The following is a 20,342-nucleotide window of genomic DNA, read 5'->3' as shown; positions in this document are numbered from 1 at the left end:
AATTAATTTCGTTAGATGTAAATTATATTTAAGTTAGGGGGGTGTTACTGTTAGGGTTAGACTTAGCTTTAGGGGTTAATCAATTTATTAGAATAGCGGTGAGCTCCGGTCGTCAGATTAGGGGTTAATAATTGAAGTTAGGTGTCGGCGATGTTAGGGAGGGCAGATTAGGGGTTAATACTATTTATGATAGGGTTAGTGAGGCGGGTTAGGGGTTAATAACTTTATTATAGTAGCGCTCAGGTCCGCTCGGCAGATTAGGGGTTAATAAGTGTAGGCAGGTGTCGGCGACGTTGAGGGGGGCAGATTAGGGGTTAATAAATATAATATAGGGGTCGGCGGTGTTAGGGGTAGCAGATTAGGGGTACATAAGGATAACGTAGGTGGCGGCGCTTTGCGGTCGGAAGATTAGGGGTTAATTATTTTAAGTAGCTGGCGGCGACGTTGTGGGGGGCAGGTTAGGGGTTAATAAATGTAATACAGGGGTCGGCGGGGTTAGGGGCAGCAGATTAGGGGTACATAAGTATAACGTAGGTGGCGGGCGGCAGATTAGGGGTTAAAAATTTTAATCGAGTGGCGGCGATGTGGGGGGACCTCGGTTTAGGGGTACATAGGTAGTTTATGGGTGTTAGTGTACTTTAGAGTACAGTAGTTAAGAGCTTTATGAACCGGCGTTAGCCAGAAAGCTCTTAACTCCTGCTATTTTCAGGCGGCTGGAATTTTGTCGTTAGAGCTCTAACGCTCACTTCAGAAACGACTCTAAATACCGGCGTTAGAAAGATCCCATTGAAAAGATAGGATACGCAAATGGCGTAGGGGGATCTGCGGTATGGAAAAGTCGCGACTGAAAAGTGAGCGTTAGACCCTTTAATCACTGACTCCAAATACCAGCGGGCGGCCAAAACCAGCGTTAGGAGCCTCTAACGCTGGTTTTGACGGCTACCGCCGAACTCCAAATCTAGGCCTAAATTTGCAGGTGGCATGCAATTAACAAATGTCAATTCTATATAATTTGGGATATTTTTTATTGTCCATATACTTTATTGCAGTCAAAATTGAACATGTATTTTAAGAATTTAAAATGTAGTTTGAGCTATATATTTTTTCTATCAAACAAAAAGCAATTGTTTTTACTGCCATAGACTGACAATACACAAACACTTTAACAGTGGGGAAAAAAAGCACATAAGCTATGGCAGCTGAAATAGGATAAAATGGGTTTTCAAGTGGTGAAGACTGTGAAATTAGATGTGTAAAAATCCTGTAAAAAGTTTTCTTAAGGATTGGAAAAACTCCATCAAATAGTCCCCATGCAAACTATAGCGAATGCTATTTTATCAGTAATGTATTTGAAAAGCTTATAAGTTTGATATTGTGTTTTGTTCTAATGTACTGGAGAATCCAAGCAATGCAGTTTGCCCATGAACTGGGGCCTGTGTCGCTGAAACAAAAATGTTTGCAGATTTTGTGCCTGATTACGAGTGGTGCACTGTTACGCGTGAACAAAAAGGGGTTTATCGTGGCTGTTTACACTCGCCAGGTGTAGCACTCATTTTACAAGCTGAAAGTAAATGCGATCGCTTAAAGGACCAGTCATGGCAGTCAACACAGTAGATTTGCATAACCAACAAATGCAAGATAACAAGACAATGTAATAGCACTTAGTCTGAACTTTAAATGAGTAGTAGATTTTTGTTCTGACAATTTTAAAATTTATGTTTATTTCCACTACCCCTGTACCATGTGACAGCCATCAGCCAATCACAATTGCATACACGCTTATTCTGTGAATTCTTGCACATGCTCAGTAGGAGCAGGTGACTCAAAAAGTTTAAATATAAAAAGACTGCGCACATTTTGTTAATGGAAGTAAATTGGAAAGTTGTTTAAAATTGCATCCTCTATCTGAATAATGTAAGTTTAATTTTGACTTGAGTGTTCCTTTAAGTGCAATTGAAGTGAACGCACGTCACGATAGTGCATTCTCAGTGCTCTGGTTAACTGTTTCACAAAACAAAAAGTGCCACAAAACACATAAAAAATACATGACAAAGTACAGTTACATAATAACACTATCTAATACAATTTTTTTTTTAAATTGCACAAAAAAGTTATAAAGGCTCAAAGATATGCGGTCTCAGGTGTTAGATTAAAAAAGGCAGGCAAAGGGCTGTAACATAGATACATACATATACATGTCTAAAGATGTATGTGTATGTATGTGTGTGTATATATATATAAATCGGTGTGGAAGAAGGGCACTCTCAGGATTTGTATAGAGAAGAATATTTTCTTTATTCTTAGATCATTAATACATGGTCAACGTTTTGGCCCTCAGTTGGGCCTTCATCAGGACAGGTATAATCTTTAAACTGCTGAGTGGCAACGATCACAGATCCATACAGGCGCCTAAGAATAAAAAAAATATTCTTCTCTATACAAATCCTGAGAGTGCCCTTCTTCCACACCGATTTCTATAATTATCTTTCATAAGGATTTAACCCAGGTTGTGGCTGCTCCACCTGGTTGGAGTGCTGGGCTACATGCTATTTGACTTTTATATATATATATATATGTGTGTGTGTGTGTGTGTGTGTATGTATAAATGTGTGTACAGATGTATTTATATGTGTATATATGTATTTACAGAAAAAGAGAAGAAGTTCCATCCTAAAAAGTAGCTTTTATTTTCAAATTAAAAATAAAACATATGGAGGACAATTCAAAAAGAGAAGGCCTGAGTCGTAATCATAGCCTAACACACCTGATGCACAGATACCATTTATGCACCCAATCATATTCTCATTGGCTAAAAACAATTAAGAATATACACACCTCCTTCAGCCACCTTAAAGGGTTATACATCCTATAGATGGTTAGAAATATAACAGACATATTTCAAACATTGTAATGTGCAATATCTATAAACCTAAACCTCAAAGCGATATTATAAACCTTATGCATATATGTACAACTTGAGCTTTATATATAAATGTACCTCTTGGTGAAGCAGCAAGGCTATTGAATTACATACTAACACTCCACAATGTACAGATCATGTTACTTAACATTCACTTATGGAATGTCAAAATATTTGCTATTTACATATTCCATTATAAGTCGCAACAACTTAGATGAATGGAATTAGTTTGGAACCGAATATGACCCCTCAACTAATAAGAGTACTCTATCTAAAATATACATTAATTACACTCAGTAGTATTAGTGGCACAAATTAATGCCAATAGTTGATGAGGTCATATTCGGAATTCAAACCATAAGGGGCACGGGTTCTTAGTCTAAAAATCCAGAACATCTCCTGCCTACCTAATAGTTTGACTCTATGACCTCCCCGTTTTGGAGTGCTTATTTCAGAAATGGGCTTGCGATATACCTCTGTTACAATATTGCCATTAGGTAATCCGTGTAAAGTTAGATCCAAGAAATTGATAGTTTCTTTATTGAATTCAAAGGTGAATCGCAAGGCCAACTCATTATCATTTATCCAATCTACAAAGCACTGTGCATACTGAAGGTCGCATGCCAGATGAAAAGCAGGTCACCGATAAAATGTTTATATACCTGGATTCGAGACGTGAAGGGGTTATTATCTCCATAGATGTGGGACCGCTCCCACCGTGCCATAAACAAATTAGCGTAGGAGGGGGCAAATTTTGCCCCCATGGCTGTCCCACATCGCTGGAGATAATACCCACCCCTCAAATTCAAAAAAATTGTGGGTTAGGAGGAAGGAAGCCATCTTAAGTGTATATTTTTTAAATTCATCTGAAAATTGCCCATTAGTATACAAAAAATGTTCCAAGGCTTTTAGCCCTAACTCATGTTGTATAGATGAGTAAAGGGATGTCACGTCAATCGTGAGCCAACAGGACTGTTCAGTCCACCTTGTATGATCCATTATTTTAAAAACATTTTTTGTATCCTGTAAGTAACTGGACAATTGTTTGATCATAGGTTAAAAACACTTCATCAAGCCATTGCGACAATCTTTAAAAAAGTGAACCTATGCCACCAACAATAACATTTTGGTAATTTTCACTGTGCCACTATCCAAAATTCCCACATCCAAACCCTCATCCAATATGGGGCATATTTATCATGCTCCGTACGGAGCTTGATGCCCCGTGTTTCCGGTGAGCCTGAAACAGAAGTTATGAAGCAGCGGTCTAAAGACCACTGCTCGATAACCTGTCTGCCTGCTCTGATGCGGCGGACAGAAATTAACCCGATCCAATACAATCGGGTTGATTGACACCCCCTGCTAGCGGCCGATTTGCTGCGAATCTGTAGGGGGCGGTATTGCACCAACAGTTCACAAGAACTGCTGGTGCAATGATAAATGCTGACAGCGTATGCTGTCTGCATTTATCGATGTGCAGTGGACATGATCCGCTATATTGGATCATGTCCGCTCGCACAATCATAAATATGCCCCTAAGTGTTTAAGCTCTCTTTGGAAAGCTACGGTATGGTCATGGTGCAACTTAGTGTAGTTACTAGTAGGGATGTACCGAAATTTCGGCCGCAGAAAGTTTCGGCCGAAAATGGCATTTTTGGTTATTTCGTTTTTCGGGGTTTTTTGCCTTTTATTTTAGGTAAAATTATTGTGTAGCATATTTCAAATTTGATGCCAGCTTAGAGCTGCTGTTTGAGTTCATTACTTGACTTACTGTTTTGCATATAATAATAGTTTTCTAGGACTATACTTTATTTTGACAATTGGTAAAAAAAAAAAAAAATGTTTAAATCTGATTCTATTACACAGAACTAAATAAAGAATAATACTAGCGATGCACAAAAATTTGGGCCGCCGAAAATGTGCAATTCCAATTTCGGCCCAAAGAGGACCAAAATGGCTAAAAATGTATAGCCCTCCCCTGTTCTATTGCGTTAAATGCCTATCCTTAGCATAAGGTGAGCAGCACAGCACTGGCATGGTACACAGAGCACACACATAAGTACCATGACATGATGAATGAAACCAAAGTTCTGAATACAGTTTTCAAAGGAGGATAAGTAACATGTTTATAAACACTTGATATTATCAGACACAGCCCTATGCACACACAGTAAATATGTATAAGGCTTATATACAGTGCTCATACATCAGCCTCTTGTGCGTAGACATTCTATTCGCCTGAGGCAAATATGCGTGCACACTATATATGCATAAGCCCCAAGCTCGCACACAGTTGGTACAAATTAGCACCCACCAAACAGTGTATACAAAAAAGCACAGTAACTTTCTATAACCACCTTGCACGTAAGGTCGTAGCTAAGTCCGGTGGTCCTGGTGATAGCTGACAGGCAGACTCCATTTGGGCCTCCGGACATACAATCTGACGGGTCAGTGTGAGACCCAAACCAGGAACTAGGCAGAGATGCAATGAGAGACGATCAGGTGCAGCCACGCCTATCGCACGAATAACTGCACTGAAAAACAAAACACATATCCACCTCATATTGTTGTCTGGCTATAACCACGCTCTCCCTTGTAGAGCTCCACCAGTTTCACTGCAGATCACGCCCTATGGTACAAGTGACCACGCCCATTTGTTGGAGCTTTCCCGCCTACAAGCTACACACACACTGTAGTTAAAAAAAGAAAAAAATAATTTCAGTATCGTTTCGGTTTTCGGCCATGGGCATCCTGAATTTTCGGTATCGGTTTCGGTCCAGAATTTTCATTTCAGTGCATCCCTAGTTACTAGGGTCATTTAATTGTCTATAGGCCTCAATCAAATAGTCCTGCCTATCCATTAAAACTACTGAACCACCCTTATCAGCATTGCAGATAACTAAATTCTTATTGGATTGTAATTAAATTATTCTGCCCTAGATAGATAAGGGTGAGATGTCATTGAATTCTGTTTCAATCTCATTAGGTCATCTTCCACTCTTTTAAAGAAAGTTTCTAAAATAGGACCCCTGCTTTGAATAGGGTAAAATTCAGAAGCATTCTTGAAACTCCTAATTTTATTATTAGAATTCTCTAAATTGGTGCAATGAGCAGATCCCTCAGTAGATAGATTCTCTAGTGCAAGCAAGTCACAGGATTCTTGGAATGAAAGATCAATCCTATTAGCACTTGGCAATACATTCATTCGTTCAGTTGGTTCAGAATCCCTTAAATGCTTGCACAGAGTGACATTCCTTATTAACCTATTTACGTCAATGATAGTACAAAAAATATCAAAATTAGTACTAGGTGCAAAATTTAAACCATAGGACAGTACCTTTTGTTGGACATCTGTTAATTCAAAGCTGAATAGATTTATCAAGCTGAGGGTTTGTATCTTGTCTGGGGCCTGTTTCCCCGTAATTGGTATTTGTTCTGATTCGGTTTTGTCCCTCCTCCCCCTGTGTTGGGTGGGCCCATGGAAAAAAACCTGATCTAGCATACTACAATCCCCCTGTAATCTAGGTAGAACTGAGGCAGCATTAAAGGAGCTATTATATTCCTGTTGTACATTAGGTAAATATTTTGAGTGATAATTCAGTCTGACTGTTGGACCTAGCTACCTCTTTCTCCTTATCAACCACCTTTTAGTTTGGTATCACTACTGGAGCCATTTGGGCAACCTGAGTACTAGCATTAGGTTGAGTTTTAAAGATTCCACTGATCTTACTTGTGCCTTCATCCCCACTAGATGAGTAAACATCCTCTGAAGTCGCTCCCTCACTATCTGAAAAGGTCACTGATTTGCCTGCGCCCCTATGTCTCTGTCTATTTCTGCGTCTAGATCTATTCTGATTATTGGATTGATTCCTAGAACCCTGACAAATTTTCTTATTCCAAATATACAGTGTTCAAATTGTAATTAGACTTTTCTCGCAAAAGTGTACTATGTTTGATCTCAACAATAGATTTTTTAGTATCTGCTAACGCCTTATGTAACACTGTGTCAAAAGCTAGAAAGTCCTTGTCACCACTCTGTTTGTTTAGTTCCACCTGTATTTCATCAGTCTTTTCTTATATTGGTCAAAAGAACAGTCTTATATTTAAACAACATCTGCATATAATAAGAGTATATATGAGGTAGAGTACTCTTATTAGTTGAGGGGTCATATTCGGTTCCAAACTAATTCCATTCATCTAAGTTGTTGCGACTTATAATGGGAATATGTAAATAGTACATATTTTTACACTCCATAAGTGAATCTTAAGTAACATGATCTGTAAATTGTAGGGTGTTAGTTTGGTATTTAATCCAATAGCCTTGCTGCTGCACCAAGAGGTACATTTATATATAAAGCTTAAGTTGTAGATATATGCATAAGGTTTATAATATTGCTTAATATTTTAGGTTTATAGATATTGCACTTTACAATGTTTGAAATATGTCTGTTATATTTCTAACCTATAGGATGTATAACCCTTTAAGGTGGCTGAAGGAGGTGTGTATATTCGTAATTGTTTTTAGCCAATGAGAATATGATTGGGTACATAAATTGTATCTGTGCATCAGGTGTGTTAGGCTATGATTACGGCTCAGGCCGAAACGCGTAAGCCATCATGATACACAGAACCTTCTCTTTTTGAATTGTCCTGCTTATGGATGTATTACTATTTTTAATTTGAAAATAAACGCTACTTTTTAGGACGGAACTTCTTCTCTTTTTTCTAATACGGACTGAGTGACAATGTCTGTCCATACTCTCACAATTAGTTCTTGGGATTAGTTCCCTTTGACCATGTGACCTGATGTCATCATTCTGGAAGGATCGGTCTATCGTAAACTGTGGTGGTCGACCGTGGAGCGGGTGAAGTATAACCCGGGAGCAAGCGTGAAAGCTGGTAAGGCTCCACCGCAGAAGGATCGTGGAACACACCAGATGAAACGAGGAGAGGGTGAGCATTAATATTGATGTGACCAAGTGCTGGTTTATCGCTGGCTTGATTGACAGACAAGCTAAAGCGTGCTCGCAAGAAAACTATATTGCACACAGGTCAGCTAAGTGTACGTTTACACATTTTGGTTTGGATATTTGTTTATCCCCATTTTACTTTTTTTGTTCTTTTATATGTATTTACAGACATATATACATATGTATACATATATAGACATATATAGAAGTGCATTGGAGCCCTTTACAGTCAAGTAGATGAAAACATGTAAAATCCTATTATGCAATATTCAAATTTAATTTAATATTTTTAATTTAATATTTAATTTAATTTAAGTATAATAGTGTGTATTTACTGTAAATAGAAGACATTCCAATGTTCTGCACCTAGCAGAATATGAAATATATATTCCTATATATATCTGTATATATCTTTACCTATATATAATCATCTAAATACATATATATATATATATATATATATATATATATATATATATATATACACACACAGTATATATACAGGTATATTGTACCAAAATACGATCATATATTTATAGAAATATGTATTTATGAATAATTAGAACATATTCTGCTATGTCATGAACATTGGAATGTGAAATATTCATCTTTCATGTCAGGTTAGCACATTTGAGAATATGTGATCAGGATTGCGCGGAAGGTTTTTTTTCAACCTGATCCATTGACTTCTATGGAGGAATACGTTAATGTGTGCATGATATCCTAGCTTCGATTTTTTGTGTGCATCAGGTTAACACACAATTGAAAACTTTTTACTTTCAACTTGTAATACGAGCTCTACCCAAAGCGTGCAAAAACCTTACTTCTAGCGGAGTTAGCGCGTGAGCGGGGTAAATCTGGCCCTTTGTTAGCAAGGAAGAATATGCCAAATGTATAATTCCTTAAAGTAAATTTGTAATTGCTTATTGTTGCTGACTTGACAATTGTTGGCCTCTGTTGAATGTTGACTTATATTACTAGCAATAATCCACTACAGGAAATGCTAACACAAGTTCTATAAAATCATGTGATCAGGATAGATATTAACAAAACAACAATCATTTTAAAACTTTATTGATAAGAAAAAAAAGACTCATTTGAAACCAAAAATGTTTGAAATAAAGCAAAATGTATCAGTAGACAACTGTATAAATATAATCAAATTTATAAAACTAGCAGCATATATTTTAAGTAACAGTCGTGGAATTCATTTTAGTGATCATTTAAAACTGATACTCAGGGCTAAACACTTGAAAAAAACACAATTGTCTGATGTATAAATTACACATCAAAGTCTGCAGGGTCCATAGAGAAAGACTATGCTGAACTTGGTACCAGTTGCATAGGTACTAGTTTCTTTCTGCTTCGTATATTTAAACAAACTGCACGGCATCCATAGTGTCTGCAAAATAAATGGACATTTCTGTTTTATTACATGATATGAGAATACAGAGTTAGAAGTGATCAACTGCACATGTATAAAGCACATATTTATGACATATTATATTATGCTGAGTACTGTGTAAATCACTACTATACAATTTAGGATGCTTTTAACAGCGAATTAAAGGGACACTGGACCCAAATTTTTTCTATCGTGATTCAGATAGAGCATGCAATTTTAAGCAACTTTCTAATTTACTCCTATTATCAAATTCTTTTCATTCTCTTGGTATCTTTGTTTGAAATGCAAGAATGTAAGTTTAGATGCCGGCCCATTTTTGGTGAACACACTGTGTTGTTCTTGCTGATTGGTGGGTAAATTCACCTACCAATAAACAAGTGCTTTCCATGGTTCTGAACCAAAACAATAGCTTAGATGCCTTCTTTTTCAATTAAACAAAGCAAGAGAACGAAGAAAAATTGATAATAGGAGTAAATTAGAAAGTTGTTTAAAATTGCATGCTCTATCTGAATCACAAAAGAATGTGGGTTCAGTGTCCCTTTAATGCAATAAAAGAAGCCAATTACTGAGCACCAAGGGCTATTGTGCTTGTCAGTATATTTCTTTAAAGGGATATGAAACACAAACATTTTTATAATTCAGACAGAACATACAAATATTTCAAAAGTTTCCAATTTATTTATATTAACACATTTGCTTTATTCTCATAGTATTCTTTGTTAAAGAGATACCTAGGTAGGTATTTGGAGCACTATATGGCAGGAAATTGTGCTGCCATATAGTGCTCTTGCTAATTAATAACATTCTTGCAAAACTGCTGCCATTTAGTGATCCAGGCATGTGCACACGCCTGAGCTTGTATCCCTGCTTTTCCACAAAAGACACCAAGAGAACAAAGAAAATGGGATAATAGACTAAATTAGAAAGTTGTTTAAAAAAGTGTGTGCACTATCTGAATCATTAAACAAAATGTTGTGTTTCATGTCCCTTTAAAGGTGCAGTAAAGTCATTGTTTTATATGTGCAGTATATGACACCAGTTAAGCACATAATTGCAAATGTCTGGATATAAAATAAAGCTTTTTATTGCAAACTGGCATTCTGAGACAAAAGAAAAGTGCATTGATTGATACAGTCCTGGAACATACCCCTGCAACACCTCTTGAGTACATTTTATCTTATCTCCTTTGCTGTGACCAATTAGGGACCAAAGAGAATCAGGTATGGCAAGACCATAAATTGGGGGGGGGGTGCAAAATAATGGCTACAAAGATAAATATAAAGGGTAAAGGTATGGGACTTACTTTTATTATAATATTTTCTTTGTTATCTTGATGTCTTTTGTTAAAAAGGGACAGAAGCTAAAGAGCGTGCATGGGTCTAGATCACTATATAACAGCAGTTTTGCAAGAATGTTATCCATTTGCAAGACCACTTTTTCCTGCCCGGTAGTGCTCCAGACGCCTATCTAGGTATCTCTTCAACAAAGAATATCATGGGAACAAAGCAAATGTGATATTAGAAGCCAAATTGGAACTTTTTTTTTTTTAAATTGTATGCTTAATCAATCAAAAAGGGGGGTTCCTATATATATTTAATTTTCAGCTACTTATTGCTACCTTTATAGTTTTAAAACCCCCTTCTTCCTTCTCTCTCCTTGCTATGCACTGAACTTGTGAAAATAATTCAACCCTGCAGATTCAAGACACTCAGAGGTTGTCTCCGCAGGGACATATACAAATGAGCTCCTGCACAGATCTCTCCTCACTCTCCCCTTCTTCTCACCTCTCTTGTCAATTCGGGACAGATATGGTGCAGGGTTAGGCTAGTGAAGCCTGCAATATGCTCTATCAGTTCTCATAATTGGAAAACTCTTAGGCCCTGATTTATCAAAGGTTCTGGCTGCAGGATAGCATGAGCAAGCTTGCACCCGAGAGGTAAGAAGCAGAGGTCAGCAGACTGCTGCTTCTTAACTCACTTCGCCACCTGTAATGGGGCATATCTCAATCCCGCCGGACTTTTCCAACGAGGGAGACTGACAGCCCCTGCTTGCGTGCCATAGTGTGCAATGGTAAATGTGGAGATGCGATGCTGGGCGGACAGGAGAAAAGATGTACGCTCCTGTCTGTTAAATCTGGCCCTTAAATTACAGCAAAATGGAGCAAAGTAAATAATACAATATTTTGCAAAGTTATTACTACAAATTCATATAATCAAATAGCACAATCTCAAAGTATTTACTGTTGCTTTAAGTATGGTAAAATTTACTGGGCACTTCAACATTCTACACAGTGATTGATTAACTCAGAGCATAACATAACTGGTCAAAGCAAAGGAGATCAGAATCATGGATTCCACCAGGCATTTCAAGAGGTGTATCCCTCAACTGTTCTTGATTTGCCAAAACGTGTGAATTGTGCTAACAAAATGACCGTGCTAAGGAATTTTAAAACATTTATTTTCCAATGCAGTGTGTAATTGCTGATATTTGTTATGGGTTTAATACATCTTTAGTACAATTAGCTGGTATTTCACACCTGATCCTTCATCTTTTTCCCCTGTTTTTGTTTCCTATGCAGATCACATAACCTAACAACTGTGTATAACCTACAAGCAAGGACATCAACCTGTTCACAATCAGTGTAAAGTCATTTTAGTTTGTGTTTTCTAACTAAGCAAGTAATAAGGGGTTTATCGTGGGTATTTGCACGCATCTGTTTTCTTGCTCATATTACAAGTTGAAAGTAAGTACGACTGCTTGTGCGCAATTTAAGTTAATGAGCCTCCGATTAATGTGACCTCAGAGTTTTGATTCATTGTTTCGCTAAACAAAAAAGTGTCACAAAACACTTAAAAAAAAAAAAAAAAACACTACAAAGTACAGTTACACTCACAATAACACTATCTAATAAAAATTATTAAAAAAAAATATTGCACACAAAATTATAGGGGCTTAACGATACATCTCAGGGCCTCGATCCGATATAAATAGTCGCCCGCAAAAGCCGGCGACGCCAAATTTTGCGCTGGTTTGATATCACATATACGGCGTAACATAGAAGTTAAGCTCGTATATTTCTGCCTTCGGCCGTAGTTTTTTGGCCCATAGACAGATATACCAAACCAGCGCAGTTTGGTATCCAATATACAGCATAAGGACTTACGTGGCGAAAATGGAGAAATCTTACTCCATTTTCACCTCGCCACAAATTGCAGGCGTAGTAAGCCTTACGCTGTGTATTGGAGCCCCGTAACTCCCTAAACTAGCTGCAAAATAAAACCTAACACCTAATGCATGCGCAATGTCTATCTACCTGTCAACCGCGATCCCCCGCCGCAATCCCTAATAAAGTGTTTAACCCCTAAACTGCCGCTCCCGGACCCCGCCGCCACCTACATTAAATGTCTAACCCCCTAATGTGAGCCCCCTACCCCGCCGCCACCTATTTTAACTATATTACCCCCTAATCTAATCCCCCTACCCCGCCGCCACCTATATTAACTATATTACCCCCTAATCTAATCCCCCTACACCGCCGCCACCTATATTAACTATATTACCCCCTAATCTAATCCCCCTACACCGCCGCCACCTATAATAAATGTATTACCCCCTAAAATGTCCCTACCCTAAACTAAATTAAAAATAGCCCTGAAAAGGGCTTTTTGCGTGGCATTGCCCCAAAGTAACCAGCTCTATTGCCAGCCCTTAAAAAGGCTTTTTGCGTGGCATTGTCACAAAGTAATCAGCTCTTTTGCCTGTAATCTAAATCCACCTATACAGCCGCCACCTATATTAAATTTATTAACCCCTAATCTAATCCCCCTATACCGCCGCCACCTATATTAAATTTATTAACCCCTAATCTAATCCCCCTATACCACCGCCACCTATATTAAATTTATTAACCCCTAAAATACTAAAATTTGCCTACCACTAAACCTAAGTCTAACCCTACAAATAGCCCTGAAAAGGGCCTTTTGTGTGGCATTGCCCCAAAGTAACTAGCTCTATTACCAGCCCTTAAAAGGGCCTTTTGCGGGGCATTGCCCCAAAGTTACCAGCTCTTTTACCAGCCCTTAAAAGGGCTTTTTGCGGGGCATTGTCACAAAGTAATCAGCTCTTTTGCCTGTAATGTAATCTAATCCCCCTACACCGCTGCCACCTATATTAAATATATTAACCCCTAATCTGACCCCCCCTACACCGCAGCCACCTATATTAACCCTAATATAATTAGAGTTAATATAGTTAATATAGGTGGCGGCAATGTAGGGGGATTAGATTAGGGGTTAATATATTTAATATAATTGGCGGCGGTGTAGGGGGATTAAATTAGGGGTTAATATATTTAATATAAGTGGCGGCGGTGTAGGGGGATTTAGATTACATGCAAAAGAGCTGATTACTTTGTGACAATGCCCCGCAAAAAGCCCTTTTATGGGCTGGTAAAAGAGCTGGTTACTTTGGGGCAATGCCCCGCAAAAGGCCCTTTTAAGGGCTGGTAATAGAGCTAGTTACTTTGGGGCAATGCCACGCAAAAGGCCCTTTTCAGGGCTATTTGTAGGGTTAGACTTAGGTTTAGTGGTAGGAAAATTTCAGTATCTTAGGGGTTAATAAATTTAATATAGGTGGTGGCGGTGTAAGGGGGATTAGATTAGGGGTTAATAATTTTAATATAGGTGGCGGCGGTGTAAGGGGGTCAGATTAGGGGTTAATATAGTTTAAATAGGTGGCGGCGGCGGTGTAGGGGGATCATATTAGGGGTTAATATAGTTTAAATAGGTGGTGGCGGTGTAGGGGGATCATATTAGGGGTTAATATAGTTTAAATAGGTGGCGGCGGTGTAGGGGGATCATATTAGGGGTTAATATAGTTTAAATAGGTTGCGGCGGTGTAGGGGGATCATATTAGGAGTTAATATAGTTTAAATAGGTGGCGGCGGTGTAGGGGGCTCATATTAGGGGGTAAAATAGTTAATGTAGGTGGCGGCGGGGTAGGGGGCTCACATTAGGGGGTAAAACATTTAATGTACGTAGCGGCAGGGTAGGGGTTCACATTAGGGGGTAATATAGATAATATAGGTGGCGGCGGGGTCCGGGAGCGGTGGTTTAGGGGTTAATATATTTATTGTTAGGAGTGAGAGGGGGGATTGCGGATAGAGGGGTATACGTGTCGGGCTATGTTTGGGAGGCGTGTTAGACAGTACGGGTGATATATGTATTTACAGACACATAAATACATATGTAAACGTATATAGACATATATATATATATATATACGTGTGTGTGTGCATTGGAGCCCTTTGCAGTTAAGTAGATGAAAACATATAAAAACATATTTATGCAATATTCATTTTTAATAAAGGTTTTAACTACAGTTAGGTCTATAAGTACGTAATAATATAGTGTTATACTGTGTACTGTAAATATTTCACATTCCAATGTTCTGCACATAGCAGAATATGTTCTAAGTATTTATAAATATACAGTATATTCCTATATATATCTGCAGGGGTGGAAAAATATCACTATGGTTTACTAGTCAGGGGTTAAAAGCTACTTGCCCAGAGGTAAAAAGTTAATAGTCCACTCAATGTTAAAGATAGGAAAATGTCAAATGTCTATGTCATCCACTGCATTTTCGAAGTCGTCCAGGACTAGTGGACAACTGGAAATTTCAAGCCCTGTGTATCTTTATATATCTATACCTATATATCATGTATATATATATATATATATATATACATATATAGGTATATATATATATATATATATACAGTATATATTGGTATAGCTATATATTGTACTAAAAAAAGCATCAGATATATGTAGAAATATTTATTTATGAATAAATAGAACATATTATTCTATGTGAAGAACTTTGGAATGTGAAATACTCTTTCATGTTGAGTTAGCGTACATGAGAATATGCAATTGTGTTTGCGTGCGAGTAGTTTTTTCCCCACTTTTTTACCCTATTGACTTCTATGGGCGAATAGGTTATCGCGCATCCTATGTCCTAAGTTCAGCTTTTTATGTGTGTCGGGTTAGGGCGTGAGCGATAACTTTTTACTTTCAACTTGTAATACAAGTGCAAAAAGCTTACTTCTAGCACAGTTAAAGGGACATTCCGGTCAAAATTTAAATGCACATAGATGAATTACATTTTTGAATAGAAACATATTTGCAATATACAAGTATTAGCAAAAATGCTTACATTTAAAGTTATCACTATTTTAATGTTAATATTTTTTCTATACGTGCATGTGAAGCATAGCTAGATATTCTCAGTGCACCTGTATTTTAAATTCTGCAGCTGCACAGAGCGCCTGCGGGGCTTGTATGATGTCAGCAATTAACAAATTGAGTCATTACCAGATGGTAAAAGCACCTTAGGCTCTCTGAGCTAGTGCTGTGTTTAAAATGCTGGTGCACGGTGCATACTTAAATACACATTTGAAACAGACACAGCTTTTATTAGAAGCAATTTTGCTAATGCATGTATATTACAAAATGCTTCTATTCAAAAAGATATGCATCCATGTGGATTCTAATTTTGGCTGGAATGTTCGTTTAACGCTGGAACAGGAGTGTTAAATAGCGTTCCCTTGTAATCTGGCCCTATGTAGTTATTGTACTCTTTCTCACAACACTATAAATTGTATGGTGCGTTATACATAAATTATCAGTTTAATATGGATAAAGATTGCTTTGCTGTCAAAAAAGCAAGTATGTGTGATTCTTTATCATTGTACATAAATAGTGACATATGAATACAAATCTAAATGATTAAATACAATTTTTTTTATTTAATACAAATCTTTAATTACAATTACAATTATTTTTTTTTTAAATACAATTTTGTTTTTTGGAAGTACGATCTTGTTTTTTGAAATTACACTTCTGGTTTTTGGAACTACAATACCAATACCGTTTTTTTTCTTGGGGGGGGGGGGGGGGGGTTAAAGTACAATTCTTTATTCTTTATTTTTAATTAAACTACCAGTATGTGTCAAAACACTGTCAAAAATAAATCTAGTTCCCATTTTTCACAACATTCACTTCACTAGTTTGCCTGGGAACTAACTGCGTTTTTCCATTCAATTAACCCCTTAATGACCACAGCACTTTTCCATTTTCTGTCCGTTTGGGAGCAAGGCTATTTTTACATTTCTGCAGTGTTTGTGTTTAGCTGTAATTCTCCTCTTACTCATTTACTGTACCCACACATATTATATACCGTTTTTCTCGCCATTAAGTGGACTTTCTAAAGATACCATTATTTTCATCATATCTTATAATTTACTATAAAAAAATTATATAATATGAGGAAAAAATTGAAAAAAACACACTTTTTCTAACTGACCCCCAAAATCTGTTACACATCTACAACCACCAAAAAACACCCATGCTAAATAGTTTCTAAATTTTGTCCTAAGTTAAGAAATACCCAATGTTTACATGTTCTTTGCTTTTTTTGCAAGTTATAGGGCCATAAATACAAGTAGCACTTTGTTATTTCCAAACCCCTTTTTTTCAAAATTAGTGCTAGTTACATTGGAACACTGATATCTGTCAGGAATACCTGAATATCCCTTGACATGTATATATTTTTTTTTAGAAGACACCCCAAAGTATTGATCTAGGCCCATTTTGGTATATTTCATGCCACCATTTCACTGCCAAATGCAATCAAATAAAAAAAATTGTTCACTTTTTCACAATTTTGTTCACAAACTTTAGGTTTCTCACTGAAATTATTTACAAACAACTTGTGCAATTATGGCATAAATGGTTGTAAATTCTTCTCTGGGATCCCCTTTGTTCAGAAATAGCAGACATGTATGGCTTTTGTTGTTGCTTTTTGGTAATTAGAAGGGCGCTAAATGCCACTGCGCACCACACATGTATTATGCCCCGCCGTGAAGGGGTTAATTAGGGAGCATGTAGGGAGCTTCTAGGGTTAATTTTAGCTTTAGTGTAGTGTAGTAGACAACCCAAAGTATTGATCTAGGCCCATTTTGGTATATTTCATGCCACCATTTCACCGCCAGATGCGATCAAATTAAAAAAAAGTTAAATTTTTCCCAATTTTAGGTTTCTCACTTAAATCATTTACAAGCAGCTTGTGCAATCATGGCACAAATGGCTGTAAATGCTTCTCTGGGATCCCCTTTGTTCAGAAATAGCAGATATATATGGCTTTGGCGTTGCTGTTTGGTAATTAGAAGGTCGCGAAATGCCGCTGTGCAACACACGTGTATTATGCCCAGCAGTGTAGGGGTTAATTAGGGAGCTTGCAGGGTTAATTTTAGCTTTAGTGTAGAGATCAGCCTCCCATCTGACACATCACACCCCCTGATCCCTCCCAAACAGCTCCCTTCCCTCCCCCACCCCACAATTGTCCCCGCCATCTTAAGTACTGGCATAAAGTCTGCCAGTACAAAAATAAAGGGAATTTTTGTTTTGTTTTTTTAAAAATTATAGCATATTTACATATGCTGCTGTGTAGGATCACCCTTAGCCCCCAACCTCCCTGATCCCCCCCCCAAACACCTCTCTAACCGTCCCCCTCTGACTTTTTGGGGGCCATCTTGGGTACTGGCAGCTATCCTATAGTGCATATTTTCTGTAGTGCAACGTTCCCACCCGCTCCCTCCCCGTGCACGCGCCCGCCCCCTCCCTATCGTGCACGCACGCGCACCCGTGCGCGTCCCCCGGTCATCCCCGCCCACGATCCCACCCCCCCTGCACATCTCCAGGGCCATTGATGGCCGCTACCTGCCTCCCGGTCCTGCTCCCACCCACCAACGAAGGAAGCCACCAATCTCTGGTGCAGAGAGGGCCACAGAGTGGCTCTCTCTGCATCGGATGGCCATACATGGTTATTGCAGGATGCCTCCATATTGAGGCATCACTGCAATAACCGGAAAGCAGCTGGAAGCGAGCAGGATCGCTTCCAGCTGCTTTCCACACCGAGGACGTGCAGGGTACGTCCTCAGGCGTTAACTGCCTTTTTTTTGAGGACGTACCCTGCACGTCCTCGGTCATTAAGGGGTTAAATGAGTAATGGTTGATACTTCCAGACCATTATCATTTCAGGTAAACCTTTTAACATTTATCATGTAACATACAACATGGCTTAACCCCTTAGTGACCAGACCATTTTTCAATGTTCTTACCGTTAGGGACCAGGGCTATTTTTACATTTCTGCTGTGTTTGTGTTTAGCTGTAATTTTCCTCTTACTCATTTACTGTACCCACACATTCTATATACAGTTTTTCTCGCCATTAAATGGACTTTCTAAAGATACAATTATTTTCATCATATCTTATAATTTACTATAAAAGAATTATAAAATATGATGGAAAAATTGAAAAAAACACACTTTTTCTAAATTTGACCCCCAAAATCTGTTACTCATCTACAACCACCAAAAAACACTCATGCCTAATAGTTTCTAGATTTTGACCTGAGTTTAGAAATACCAAATGTTTACATGTTCTTTGCTTTTTTTGCAAGTTATAGGGCAATAAATACAAGTAGCACTTTGCTATTTCCAAAGCATTTTTTTGAAAATTAGCGATAGTTACATTGTAACACTGAGATCTGTCAGGAATCCCTGAATAACCCTTCACATGTATATATGTATATAATTTTTAGTAGACAACCCAAAGTATTGATCTTAGCCCATTTTGGTATATTTCATGCCACCATTTCACCGCCAAATGCGATCAAATAAAAAAAATTGTTAACTTTTTCACAAACTTTAGGTTTCTCACTGAAATTATTTACCAACAGCTTGTGCAATTATGGCACAAATGGTTGTAAATGCTTTTCTGGTATCCCCTTTGTTCAGAAATAGCAGACTTATATGGCTTTGGCATTGCTTTTTGGTAATTAGAAGGCCGATAAATGCCGCCGCGCACCATACGTGTGTTATACCCAGCAGTAAAGGGGTTAATTAGGGAGCTTGTAGGGTTAATTTAACTTTAGTGTAGTGTAGTAGACAACCCAAAGTATTGATCTAGGCCCATTTTGGTATATTTCATGCCACTATTTCATTGCCAAATGTGATCAAATAAAAAAAATTGTTCACTTTTTCACAAACGTTAGGTTTCTCACTGAAATTATTTATAAACAGCTTGTGCAATTATGGCACCAATGGTTGTAAATGCTTCTCTGGGATCCCCTTTGTTCAGAAATAGCAGACTTATATGGCTTTGGCATTGCTTTTTGGTAATTAGAAGGCCGCTAATTGCTGCTGCGCACCACACTTGTATTATGCCCAGCAGTGAAGGGGTTAATTAGGTAGCTTGTAGGGTTAATTTTAGCTTTAGTGTAGAGATCAGCCTCCCATCTGACACATCCCACCCCCTGATCCCTCCCTGACCCTCTCAAACAGCTCTCTTCCCTCCTCCACCCCACAATTGTCATCCCCATCTTAAGTACTGGCAGAAAGTCTGCTAGTCATAAAATAAAAGTCTTTTTTTAATTTATAAATATATAAATGTTGCAGCTTCCATCGCTTGAAACCCCAGAGGACGTGCCAGGCACGTCCTTGGCCCTCAACTGTCATTTTTTGTAGGACATGCCTGACACGTCCTCGGTCGCCAAGGGGTTAAAGGAACATGAATCCTAAACATTTTCTTTTATGATTTAGATAGAATGTACAATTTTAAACAACTTTCCAGTTTACTTCTATTATCAAATTTGCTTAATTCTCTTGGTATCATTTGTTGAAGGAGCAGCAATGCACTACTGGTTTCTAACTGAACACATGGGTGAGTCAACGACAATCGGTATTTATATGCAGCCACCAATCAGCAGCTAGTACCTAGGTTCTTTGCTGCTCCTGAGCTTACCTAGATAAAACTTTCAGCAAAGGATAACAAGAGAAGGAAGCAAATGAAAGAATAGAAGTAAATTGGAAAGTTGTTTCAAATTGTATGCTCTGTCTAAATCATAAATGTCTAATTATGACTTTACTGTCCCTTTAACATGCCAGAAGTGATTATTCTGCCTTGTGTTTTACAATAATGT

General features: G+C 37.9%; 1 protein-coding gene across 1 annotated transcript in view; it reads right to left on the bottom strand.

Moving 5' to 3' along the window:
- Positions 1 to 8,948: 8,948 nt before the first annotated feature.
- The window catches only part of SLC2A12 (solute carrier family 2 member 12), a 137,939-nt gene continuing 126,545 nt past the window's right edge, over positions 8,949 to 20,342 (bottom strand). Inside the window, exon 5 of the mRNA XM_053710905.1 lies at positions 8,949 to 9,292. Within this exon, the coding sequence (XP_053566880.1) occupies positions 9,208 to 9,292 (85 nt within the window). The 3' untranslated portion in view covers positions 8,949 to 9,207. The remainder of the gene's footprint in view (positions 9,293 to 20,342) is intronic.

This window comes from Bombina bombina, chromosome 4, assembly GCF_027579735.1.
Source record: "Bombina bombina isolate aBomBom1 chromosome 4, aBomBom1.pri, whole genome shotgun sequence".
Classification (NCBI taxonomy): Eukaryota; Metazoa; Chordata; class Amphibia; order Anura; family Bombinatoridae; genus Bombina; species Bombina bombina.
The sequence above is the reverse complement of the archived record's forward strand: the minus strand, read 5'-3'. Positions and strand labels throughout refer to the sequence as shown.